We start from the raw sequence: 13,014 nt of genomic DNA, 5'->3' as shown, positions 1-13,014 counted from the left end.
CGTGACCAAGCTTCCTGCTGCTAGCTGGACATAATGCTATGCTAGGCTATCGATAAACTTACAAATGCTTGTCTTGCTATCGCTGTAAAGCATAATTTCAAAATCTGAGACGACAGAGTGATTAACAAAAGGCTAAGCTGTGTTTCGCTATATTTCACTTGTGATTTCATGAATATGAATATTTTCTAGTAAGATTATTTGACCGTTGCGCTATGCCAATTAGTGTAGTTGCTGACAATTCTCCCGGATCCGGGATGGGTAGTTCCAATATTAAGGAATGATTTGTACCAAATACAATGCTCTTAGTTTTAGAGATTTATTACAGGCCACCCATTCCAAAACAGGCTGGAACTCTGTGTTAAGGGTTTCAGTGACTTCATTATCTGTGGTTGCTGATGCGTATATCGTTGAATCATCAGCATACATGGACACACATGCTTTGTGTGTCCACATATTCAATCAATCCTTATCCCAGTCTGCTGTTCCCACATGCTTCAAGAGGGCCACCATTGTTCCAGTTCCCAAGAAAGCTAAGGTAACTGAGCTAAATGACTATCGCCCCGTAGCACTCACCTCCATCATCATGAAGTGCTTTGAGAGTCTAGTCAAGGATCATATCACCTCCCTCTCTACCTGACACCCTAGACCCCACTCCAATTTTGCTTACCGCCAAAATAGGTCCACAGATGATGCAATCACACTGCCCTAACCCATCTGGACAAGAAGAATACTTACGTAAGAATGCTGTTCATTTAACACCATAGTAAACTCCAAACTCGTCATTAAGCTTGAGACCGACCCTGGGTCTCGACCCTGTCCTGTGCAACTGGGTCCTGGACTTCCTGACGGGCCGCACCCAACTGGGGCCCCACAAGGGTGCGTTCTCAGCCCTCTCCTGTACTCCCTGTTCACCCATGACTGAGTGGCCATGCACGCCTCCAACTCAATCATCAAGTTTGCATTACCAACAACGACGAGACTGCCTACAGGGAGGAGGTGAGGGCCCTCGGAGTGTGGTGTCAGGAAAATAACCTCACACTCAACGTCTACAAAACAAAGGAGATGATCGTGGACTTCAGGAAACAGCAGAGGGAGCACCCCCTATCCACATCGACGGGACAGTAGTGGAGAAGGTGGAAGGTTTTAAGTTCCGCATGGACAAACTGAAATGGTCCACCCACACAGACAGTGTGGTGAAGGAACAACAGCGCCTCTTTAAACTCAGGAGGCTGAAGAAATTTGGCTTGTCACCAAAAATACTCAAACTTTTACAGATGCACAATCGAGAGCATCCTGTCGGACTGTATCACCGCCTGGTACGGCAACTGCTCCGCCCACAACCGTAAGGCTCTCCAGAGGGTAGTGAGGTCTGCATAATGCATCAACGGGGGCAAACTACCTGCTCTCCAGGACACCTACACCACCCGTTGTCACAGGAAGGCTAAAAAGATCATTAAGGACAACAACCACCCGAGCCACTGCCTCTTCACCCCGCTATCATCCAGAAGGCGAGGCCAGTACAGGTGCATCAAAGCGAGACTGAAAAACAGCTTCTTTCTCAAGGCCATCAGACTGTTAAACAGCCATCACTAACAGTGAGTGGCTGCTGCCAACACACTGACTCAATCTCTAGCCACTTTTATGATAAAAAATTAGATGTAATAAATGTATCAAGTTACTTTAAACTATGCCACTTTATATAATGTTTACATACCCTACATTACTCATCTCATATGTATATACTGTACTCTATACCATCTACTGCATCTTGCCTATGCCGTTCGGCCATCGCTCATCCATATATATTTGTATTCTTATTCATTCCTTTACACTTGTGTGTATAAGGTGGTTGTTGTGAAATTGTTAAATTACTTGTTAGATATTACTACATGGTCAGAACTAGAAGCACAAGCATTTCGCTGTATGTGACAAATCAAATTTGATGAAGATGAAGATGCATTACTGGGCTGAACACGCTAACAACAAGTGTCTATTTGGACATAAATGAGGGACTTTATGGAACAAATCACTCATGTATTGTTCGAACTGGGATTCCTGTGAATGCCTTCTGATGAAGATCATCAAAAAGGTAAGTGAATATTTATAGTGTTATTTCTAACTTCTGTTGACTCCAAAATGGTGGCTATTTCTCTGGTTGGATTGGGCTCTCAGCTCCGTTCTCAGATTATGCTTTTTCCGTAAAGTTTTTAAAAAATCTGACACAGCGGTTGCATTAAGGAGAAGTCTATCTTTAATTCTGTGAATAACACTTGTATCTTTTATCATTGTTTATTATGAGTATTTCTGCAAAAATCACCAGATGTTTTGGAATCAAAATATTACTGCACGTAACGTGCCAATGTAAACTGAGATTTGTGGATATAAATATGCACATTATCGAACAAAACATACATGTATTGTGTAACATGATGTCCTATGAGTGTCATCTGATAAAGATCAAAGGTTAGTGATTCATTTTATCTATATTTCTGCTATTTGTGACTCCTATATTTGTCTGGAAAAATGGCAGTGTGTTTTTTTGACTTGGCTTTGACCTAACAATCATATGTTGTGCTTTCGCTGTAAAGTATTTTTAAAATTTGACACGATGGGTAGATTAACAAGATGTTTATCTTTCATTTGCTGTATTGGACTTGTTAATGTGTGAAAGTTACATATTTCTAAAAAACATTTTTGAATTTCGCCTTTTCAGCAGAATGTTGTCGAGGGGTTCTGCTAGCGGAACGCCTGCACTAGAAAGGTTATGTTTTTTCAACAACAGGTTATGGTCAATAATATCAAAGGCTGCACTGAAATCTAACACTACCGCTCCCACAATCTTCTTATTATCAATTTCTTTCAACCAATCAGTAATTTGTGTCAGTGCAGTACATAAGCATAAGCATGCTGAAAGTCTGTTGTTAATTTGTTTATAGAGAAATAGCTTGGTCAAACAAAAAATTTTCCAACAGTTTGCTAAGAGCTGGCAGCAAGCTGATAGGTCTGCTGTTAGAACCAGTAAAGGCCGCTTTACCACTCTTGGGTAGTGGAATTACTTTGGCTTCCCTCCAGGCCGGAGGACAAATACTTCCCTCTAGACTCAGATTAAAAATATGACAGATAGGAGTGACTATAGAGTCAGCCACCATCCTCAGTAGCTTTCCATCTAAATTCTCAATGCCAGGAGGTTTGTCATTATTGATCGTTAACAATCGTTTTTCCACCTCTCCCACACTAACTTTACAAAATTCAAACTTGCACTGCTTTTCTTTCATTATTCTTTTTTTTTTTAATACATGAGTTTGTCGTGGGCATTTCCTGCCTAAGTTTTTCCACTTTGCCAGTGAAATAATCCCAAAAAATAATTGGCGACATCAAACGGTTTTGTGATGAATAAGCCATCTGATTCGATGAAAGATGGAGTTGAATTAGTCTTTCTGCCCATAATGTCACTTAAAGTACTCCAAAGTATTTTTTCCATCATTCTTTATATCATTCATCTTGGCTTCATATTAAAGTTTCTTCTTCTTTTTTGTTGAGTTTAATCACATAATTTCTCAATATGCAGTAAGTAAGCCAGTCAAATGTACAGCCAGACTTATTAGCCACTCCTTTCGCCCCATCTCCTTCATACAGTTTTTCAATTCCTCATCAATCCATGGAGCCTTAACAGTTCTAACAGTCAGTTTCTTCTCAGGTGCATGTTTATGAATAATTGGAAGAAGCAATATCATAAATTAATCAAGTGCAGCGTCTGGATACTCCTCATTAACCTCTCTTGGGTATGGGGCAGTATTTTGACGTCCGAATGTAAAGCGTGCCCAAAGTAAACTGCCTGTTACTCAGGCCCAGATATGAAACGATATGCATATAATTGGTAGATTTGGATAGAAAACTCTAAAAGTTTCTAAAATTGTTAAAATTATGTCTGTGAGTATAATAGAACTGATATGGCAGGCGAAACCTAGAGGACGAACATCCCAGAATTTCTTTTGGGGCCTATCACTATTTTCAATGGCTATCACTTTTATTATAAGGCCAAATTCTCCCAGATTGCAGTTCCTAGGGCTTCCACTAGATGTCAACAGTCTTTAGAAAGAGGTTCAGGCTGGTTTTTGGAAAAATGAGCCAGAAATTGTAGTTTTTCTAGGTGGCTCACATTTTGGCTGTAGTGTTTCCAAGCGCGTGGAAGAGAGCACATACTTTGGTATTTTTCTCCGGTAAAGACAACAACGATTCTCCGTCTTAAATTTGATTGTTTATCAAAATCACCTTATGTTTGATTATAAACGTTGTTTGACTTATTTGGAAATGTTTATTAGTAACGTTTGGGATTCAATTTGTATGCATTTTGATGGAGGGAAACTGGGTGGATTATTGACTGAAGCACGCCAGCTAAACTGAGTTTTGTATGGATATAAAGAAGGACATTATCGAACAAAATGACCATTTGTGATGTAACTGGGACCTTTTGGAGTGCCAACAGAAGAAGATCAAAGGTAAGGCATTTTTTATATGGCTATTTCTGACTTTTGTGTCGCACCTGCCTGGTTGAAATGTTTTTCATGTGTTTGTATGCGGGGTGCTGTCCTCAGATAATCGCATGGTTTGCTTTCACCGTAAAGCCTTTTTGAAATCTGACACAGCGGCCGGATTAGCAGGAAGTAACGCTTTATTTTGATGTATAACACTTCTGATTTTATGAAAGTTAAATATTTATAATACTGTAGTTTGAATTTCTCACTCTGCAATTTCACCGGATGTTGGCCAGGTGGGACGCTGCCATCCCACCTGCCCATAAGAAGATAATCACATCAGACCAACAAATATTTTTAACATCATCCACATAAGAGTCACAGCAAAATATTTTGTATGATATCTTATACACTATTTAAGGGCCAGTTGTTGAAACTTTGGCTTTCCTGTATATAGCCACTATATTGTGATCACTGCATCAAATGGGTACAGATACAGCTTTAGAACAGTATTAGTAAAAATGGGATCAATACATGTGGATTATCTTGTTCCTGTAGTGTTTGTAAACAACCTGGTAGGTTGATTAATAACCTGAACCAGATTACAGGCACTGGTTACAGTAAGAAGCTTCCTCTTGAGCAGACAGCTTGATGAAAACCAGTCAATATTCAGGTCCCCAAGAAAGCAGACCTCTCTGTTTACATCACATACATTATCAAGCATTTCACACATATTATTTAGATACTGGCTGTTAGCACTTGGTGGCCTATAGCAACACCCCAAAAGAAAAGGCTTTAGATGTGCCAAGTGAACCTCCAACCACAACACTTCAATAACACAAGACATAAGATCTTTTCTAAGCATTACAGGGATATGGCTCCTCCCCCATCAGCATTTCTGTCTCTTCTATAAATGGTATATATATATATATATAGCTACTGATGTATCAACAAATTAATTATCTAAGTGAGTCTAATATATGAATGTTATCTGATGTTAGCAAAGTTATTGATTTCATTAACCTTATTTCTAAGGCTACATATACAGTTGAAGTCTTAAGTTTACATACACTTAGGTTGGAGTCATTAAAACTCATTTTTCAACCACTCCACAAATGTCTTGTTAACAAACTATAGTTTTGGCAAGTCGGTTAGGACATCTACTTTGTGCATGACGCAATACATTTTTCCAACAATTGTTTACAGACAGATTATTTCACTTATAATTCATTGTATCACAATTCCAGTGGGTCAGAAGTTTACATACACTAAGTTGACTGCCTTTAAACAGCTTGGAAAAATTCCATAAAATTATGTCATGGCTTTAGAAGTTTCTGATAGGCTAATTGACATCATTTGGGTCAATTGGAGGTATACCTGTGGCTGTATTTCAAGGCTGACCTTCAACTCAGTGCCTTTTTGCTTGACATCATGGGAAAATCAAAAGAAATCAGCCAAGACCACAGAAAGAAATTGTAGACCTCCACAAGTCTGCTTCATCCAGCAATTTCCAAATGCCTTAAGGTACCATGTTCATCTGTACAAACAATAGTACGCAATATAAACACCATGGGACCTCGCAGTCGTCATACCGCTCAGGAAGGAGAAGCGTTCTGTCTCCTAGAGATGAACGCACTTTGTTGCGAAAAGTGCAAATCAATCCCAGAACAACAGTAAAGGACCTTGTGAAGATGCTGGAGGAAACAGGTACAAAAGTATCTGTATCCACATTAAAACAAATCCTATATCAACATAAACTGATAGGCCACTCAGCAAGGATGAAGCCACTGCTCCAAAACCGCCATAAAAAAGCCAGACTACGGCTTGCAACTGCACATGGGGACAAAGGTCATACTTTTTGTAGAAATTTTGTAGAAACAAAAATAGAACTGTTGGCCATAAATACCATCGTTATGTTTGGAGGAAAAAGGGGGATGCTTGCAAGCTGAAGAACACCATCCCAACCGTGAAGCCCGGGGGTTGCAGCATCATGTTGTGGGGGTGCTTTGCTGCAGGAGGGACTATACTATCAAATATTAATTGAGTGTATGTAAACTTCTGACCCACTGGGAATGTGATGAAAGAAATAAAAACTGAAATAAATCATTCTCTACTATTATTCTGACATTTCACATTCTTAAAATAAAGTGGTGATCCTAACTGACCTAAGACAGGTAATTTTTACTTGGATTAAATTTCAGGAATTGTGAAAAACTGAGTTTAAATGTATTTGGCTAAGGTGTATGTAAACTTCTGACTTCAACTGTATTAATATGGTCTATTTTCAGCCCTTTCCTGTGTAGCTTATCAGAGATGGACATCATATTGAAAGGAGCATACAAAGCAAGAGTAAATATATATATTCAGCAGTCCATTAATAAATTGGTGTGTGTGTGCTGCGGGGTTGAGGCTACGAACCCATAGGCTAGGCTCTCTCATCCCTTCCAGGCTTCTTGGAGGGAGGGTGGAAAATGAGCCTGTCGTAGCGGATGTACGCCCTCATGCAGATATCATGGCTGGGATCAGTTCTTTCCTCTTCTGGCACACAGCTTCAGGATAGTCCTCGTTGAGGAAGATATACATTCCTCTCAAGTCCTTGGCTCTTTCCAGAACAGCTACCTTGTCCTAGAACCTCAGGAACTTGGCCTGGGCCTATCACCTGTGGTGAATTTTCCAGTCCAGTGGGCGCGCTCTACCTCAATCTTACTGTGGACCATCTTCAATTTCTCAGAGATCATTTTCCTCACTTCGTACTCAGACTCCATCCAGGTCTCATGTGGAGATTCTGCAATTCTGTCCACAACCATGTTGTTTCGCCTTGATTGTCCCTCTGATTTATCTGTCATTGTTATCAAGGATTCACACACAGAACTGATGTCCTCTCTCAATGACTTACAGATTGCTGTCATCTTTCCGTTCTCCTGTTTCAACTCATCGAGTTGACCCTGGGAGAACTGCAAATTGTTCTTCAGGTCCTGGACCTCTCTGCTCAGGTCGTAGAACCCACCAGTATTTGGACAAAACACTTGAAACTATTTTCTTGTTGTTGTAACTGCTGCTCTTTTTGTTTCATTAAAAAGATCCTTCACGTGTGATAGAGAGACACCAGTGACACTGTCCCCAACAGTACTCCCGCCTGCTTTGGTCTTTGTCATGGTAGCTATAGCAACGTATGTTAGGCTGTTACCCTTTGCAGTTCCAGACAGGGCAGGACACGGGGAAAATTGAAAACAAATCAACAGCAGGGATCTAGACGGCCACGAACCCGGGACAATCCGCGGTCCCAGCCACAATGGCTAACTGCGTCGCAGGCTGCGTTCAAGAACACCTCGCTAACTGGGCGTCCAGCTGGCTAGCATTTAGGCTAGCTGCGATACCAAATAGCTTCTCAGACCCAAAATAAGAAGCTCGGTAGCGACCAAGAACTTTCCAATATATTGTAAACAACAAACTTCCCGATCAAAACAAAACCGAGCTCTTCCTCGCTCCGAGTGAAGATCCAGTGAAGTTGGCTTTACCATTCTTGGGTAGCGGAATTACTTTTGCTTCCCCCCAGGCCTGATGGCAGACACTTTCTCGTAGGCTTAGATAGTAGATATGGCAAAAAGTGGGTGTAAAACATTTGTTGGTATAAAGTAATATTGGTTTGTGGTGGTAACATCTAGGGTAAAGCTGATTATAGAATATGAGCAGGCCTGATGATGACAAAAAGGTGCATTCATTCAATAAAGTTTTATTGAATACTTATGATGAACTTCAATATGCATTCAAATGGAAGGTTCGTCTTAGAATAGAATAAGAATAGCATATTGAATATCAAATGAAAAAGCACTCCGAATGTAAGTGTAGTATACTGCAAGCCAAAACCTTTCATAAATCTTACACGTCCCTTACTTAGGCTTAAAAAAAAACTTAACACCAGAACATTGGTGATTTCAGCACCATGGACAGCACACTCAGAGGTAGACGGTCTACACATCTTGCCTGCCACGCCACAGATTTTAGACATGTTGATGCAGCTTTGTCATATGACCGCGTGTCATCGTGAATTTCCCCGGCAAAAGGCCCATGTGTGTCTGTCAACGCTATTGAATTTAGAGGAGAGGTATTAAACGAATGTTTCCACCTGTACTTGAGTTCAGAAAACATTTGTTTGGGAATACCGTGGGTTTAATAACTACACTACCGCATACACTTGGGCCAAGCAATAGGTGTAATTAAAAAGCCGTTTTGGCTGTAATGTATATATTAACTAAGACTGTTCCGCACGTTCTTCACCTCGAGTCTGCCATTAGGAGAACAGTAGCACGAGGGGATATTAAAAGAAAGACAATCCTCTTACTGCGGTTTGTGTCTGTGTGTGCGTGTGTCTGATCTAGAACCAGGGAATACTCTCTTTACCAGCTTCACAGGCCGTTGATTTTTATTTCGACCTGACCATCAGCTAGTTGAAAGAAGGGTGATAGGTGGTCGGTGTGCAGTCTTTTGTCATGGTTGTAGATACAATTGTATTATGTCTAATAGACTGTCTGTAATTGTATCTGTGAATTGCATCTGTGTTCATGTCAACGTCCCATTTCATATCAAACCAAATTTGCTCTCCATGTACAATTTAAATGAGGCAGGCCAAAACAGGTTGTAAAAACAACAACTGGCTAAAACCTTTCAATATTGCCCTGTAAAAATGACTAGCTTGCCTAAGGATACAAGCCATAATAAACATAGATCCCATTTTCGGTAAGACAAAGCCTGTAAAACAATAGATTAAGATGACTTTATTGGTCAATTGCACACAAGGTCCAACCAAAATTTGACTTCCACTTTGAACCCAAACCCTCTGAAAGACACATATAGACATGTTTTTGGAGCAGAGCTCACACTGTGCGCCCAGGGAGCTGTTGTTTTGGTAAGTGCATTGCTCAAGGGCACAACGGCAGGCAATGGCATCTAGGATTTGATAACAGCAATAACAGTTGCCTCATTTCCGAGGGATTTTTCCCATCGGACCCGGGATTCAAACTGGCAACCCAGTTGTTGGCTCGCCTCTCTAACTGCTAGGCCGCCTAGGCAGTTTCCCCTTCTCAAGCTTTTGGCCAAAATTCCATTATTAGTCTACCTGGAGTCTGTAAATACAAGCAAGGCCCTAAAAATACCCGTTCTTAAATAGAAAGGATTGGCTGAGTATTATCTCTACTACTGTAAACGCATGCATATAGGCTACGCCACAGCCTAAAAAACGCATCGTTGAGCACGAGTAGGGAAGAGAACCACCGCTATATCGTTCGTGCTGCAGTGAGCAGGGCATTCCCCATCTCACCATCTCCCCTTCCCCTGACCTTGCAGAAAAACACGGTTTTGACACTCAACTTGAATTAAGGTGATGTATTTAATTGGGCTATGAGCGAAATGTAAATGAAACCAACACAAGCATGCCTCGAAATGGAGGAGGCTGATCTTTAACACCGAATGAAATGTTTCAGACATCGCTATGACATTTAGTTGACGTGATATCCGTTATTAGATTGATGTAGGCTCATTCCCATTTGACAGGCTTCACAAAAGCAGTGTGTTGGCCTCTAACCTCAAAAAAAGTCCCAACCTCCGTTCTAAGGGCCTTCCGTTCATTTAGTTCGTATATTAAAGTGGATACTGTAATGGAGCCTTCAAAGCCTCGCTGTGAAATGGCAGTAGGGGATAATATTGCATTCGCGACATTAACAATTGTCGCCATGCATCTCGGCTAAATGCAGAGGCTAGAACATAAATGCCGTTATAGTCAAGCAAAATACATCAGGGAAGGTATTTTAATCATGAGACATATTCACTTATCCGTGCACGATTAGCCTACGCCGACTACAATTTCTACACACATCCATCCATACACCTGCTCCTCCCAGCTACCCGAGGACAATCCTTGGACCGCTCCTCTGGGCACAAACGCGGTTTAGCACAAAGCAAAAACAACTTGATACACAGGATGTCGATTTGAAATGTGTTAAACGCTTTACCTTTTCCTGCGCCCTGCTTAGCCGTTTCTGCACGTTTTTGGCGAAAATCCCCGTCTTTATTTCGGCCATGGCTGCTGATACTGCAACGGGATGAGCGTCGCTTCAGTTTAGCACCTAGGACAGAGAAATGATGACGGACGAGGAAGGAGGGGAGGATCAATTCTTAAAGCCACAGTACTAAAATGCACACACTCAACCAAACGTCCCAGTTTTTAGTATAATGATTATTATATGTTCTGGTTTCTATATATCGATTAGTTATAATGTATTTATCATGACAAGATATCAACATGATGCCGAGCTGGACCAGGATATTGTTATCCCGTTTCTGCTTCAAACAGACATACAATGTAGCCTATAGGCGTAGACTTGATCCAACCCTGCCCCCACTGTACCCGTCGCTTGCTTGTGAACAGGGAAAACACTTCTGGGTTGCGTCAAAGCTTTCGTGGACATGAGCCCCTGTGGATAGTCTTATGTAGAAAGCATACAGTACATGAATGTGTGTGTGTGTGTGTGTGTGTGTGTGTGTGTGTGTGTGTGTGTGTGTGTGTGTGTGTGTGTGTGTGTGTGTGTGTGTGTGTGTGTGTGTGTGTGTGTGTGTGTGTGTGTGTGTGTGTTGGGGGAGGCCTGGGGATGGACATGTGCTGCTGATGTGGGATTCCACATCCATCCCTATCCTAGCCCCTACCTAGGTGGAGCATGGTAGCTCCATCTTGCACTCTGATAGACCAAGTGGAATTGTTTGGACACCTGTCCAATCCTTTCAGATATCCACATGTGGTCAGGGATGTGACCATGAACCCGATGGTCTCTCTGACAGAGCTCCAGAGTTCCTCTGTGGAGCTGGGAGAACCTTCCAGAAGGACAACCATCACTGCAGCGCTCCACCAATCAGGCCTTTATGGTAGAGTAGCCAGACTGAAGCCACTCCTCTGTAAAAGGCCATTTTGTCTTGTCTTGTTTCCATACACACCTGGTTTTCATTTCCCCAATCAATCTACTTGTATTTAACCCTCTGTTTCCCATCATGTTTTGTGTGTAATTGTTTCATATTATTTGTGGTGTTTTATTATGAACTTTACTTTTGTTATGTTCCGGGTTTTGAGCGCGTTTGATTTATTTAGTGCTCTCGTTTTGGAACTTAAATAAAAGTGCGCCTGTTTACATCACGCTACTCTCCTGCATCCGACTTCGCCTCTTATACACCCGATGACAGTAGTAAAAAAGTATTTGTTCCCATATTCATAGCACACCATTACTATACGGGGTGGCAGGGTAGCCTAGTGGTTAGAGCATTGGACTAGTAACCGAAAGGTTGCAAGTTCAAATCCCTGAGCTGACAAGGTACAAAATCTGTCGTTCTTCCCCTGAACAGGCAGTTAACCTACTGTTCCTAGGGCGTTATTGAAAATAAGAATTTGTTCTTAACTGACTTGCCTAGTAAAATAAAATATAAATGCAGCAATTTAAAATATTTTGCTGAGTTACAGGAATATAAGGAAATCAGTCAACTGAAATTAATTCAGTAGACCCTAATCTATGGATTTCACAACTGGGAATATGGATATGCATCTGTTAGACACAGATGTGACCACCATTTGCCTCATGCAGCGTGACACATCTCCTTCATATAGAGCTGATCAGGCTGTTGATTGTGGCTAGATGTTCCACTCCTGTTCAATGGCTGTGCGAAGTTGCTGGATATTGACGGGAACTGAAACGTGCTGTCGCACACGTTGATCCAGAGCATCCCAAACATGCTCGATGGGTGACATGTCTGGTGAGTATGCAAGCATAGAAGAACTTCAGCTTCCAGGAATTGTGTATATATCCTTGTGACATGGAGCCATGCATTATACCGTAACACCTCATGTTGATCTTAAATTGTAGGCAGCAGAAGATTTGGGCAAATGGAAAGTCTTTGTGTTAACAGAATCATTTTCTGCCCAAAACTTTAACATCAAATAATGGACACTGGGACAATATATTTACACATCTGAATGTTTAGGAATGATGAGAGATTGAATATGGAAAATGAATGTCTATTTTGTGATTAAAATTGTTACAAAGACGTTATAAACGAAAATATTGTAACATCAAGAGCTTTTACACGGTGTATATCAGGTTTACATTCTTTACGTTTTGTAGAAAATATCAAGGATAAAGAGAATGTTTTTTGTGACGATAGGATTGTGACTTTATTTCTCTAACGAGATCATACTAATTAATTCTGATACCTTGCCTTGAAACTATCCACACCCCAGGGAGCCCAGAGAGTGTGTGAGAATGACAAAATTGCCCCTGTTTTACCCGAGGATATAAGAAGATTGAGTTAAGAATTAACATTTCGGACTAAAACGGACCACAGCTGCAGCGAGGTCTACGATAGTCACAACGCCGGAACGCAACACAAGGTTGAAGAAGACAAAGGAACCTCTTTAACAATCAATGTTACGGCTGAGTAGCTGCTCTAAGTACTGTGTTTCAGGAGATGAATTTAAGTAGGACCATTCTGTTATTCTCTTCAA

General features: G+C 41.1%; 1 protein-coding gene across 7 annotated transcripts in view; it reads right to left on the bottom strand.

Annotated features, from left to right (window-relative positions):
- Positions 1 to 10,615, bottom strand: part of amph (amphiphysin) — a 144,721-nt gene extending 134,106 nt beyond the window's left edge. For all 7 annotated transcript variants that reach the window (XM_052477317.1, XM_052477318.1, XM_052477319.1 and 4 more), the window contains exon 1: positions 10,484 to 10,615. In XM_052477317.1, coding sequence (XP_052333277.1) covers positions 10,484 to 10,552 — 69 coding nt within the window. In that variant the 5' untranslated portion in view covers positions 10,553 to 10,615. The remainder of the gene's footprint in view (positions 1 to 10,483) is intronic.
- Between the last annotated feature and the right edge of the window lie 2,399 nt (positions 10,616 to 13,014).

The sequence above is a fragment of the Oncorhynchus keta genome, chromosome 23 (assembly GCF_023373465.1).
Source record: "Oncorhynchus keta strain PuntledgeMale-10-30-2019 chromosome 23, Oket_V2, whole genome shotgun sequence".
Classification (NCBI taxonomy): Eukaryota; Metazoa; Chordata; class Actinopteri; order Salmoniformes; family Salmonidae; genus Oncorhynchus; species Oncorhynchus keta.
This window is presented reverse-complemented; position numbering and strand designations above follow the sequence as displayed.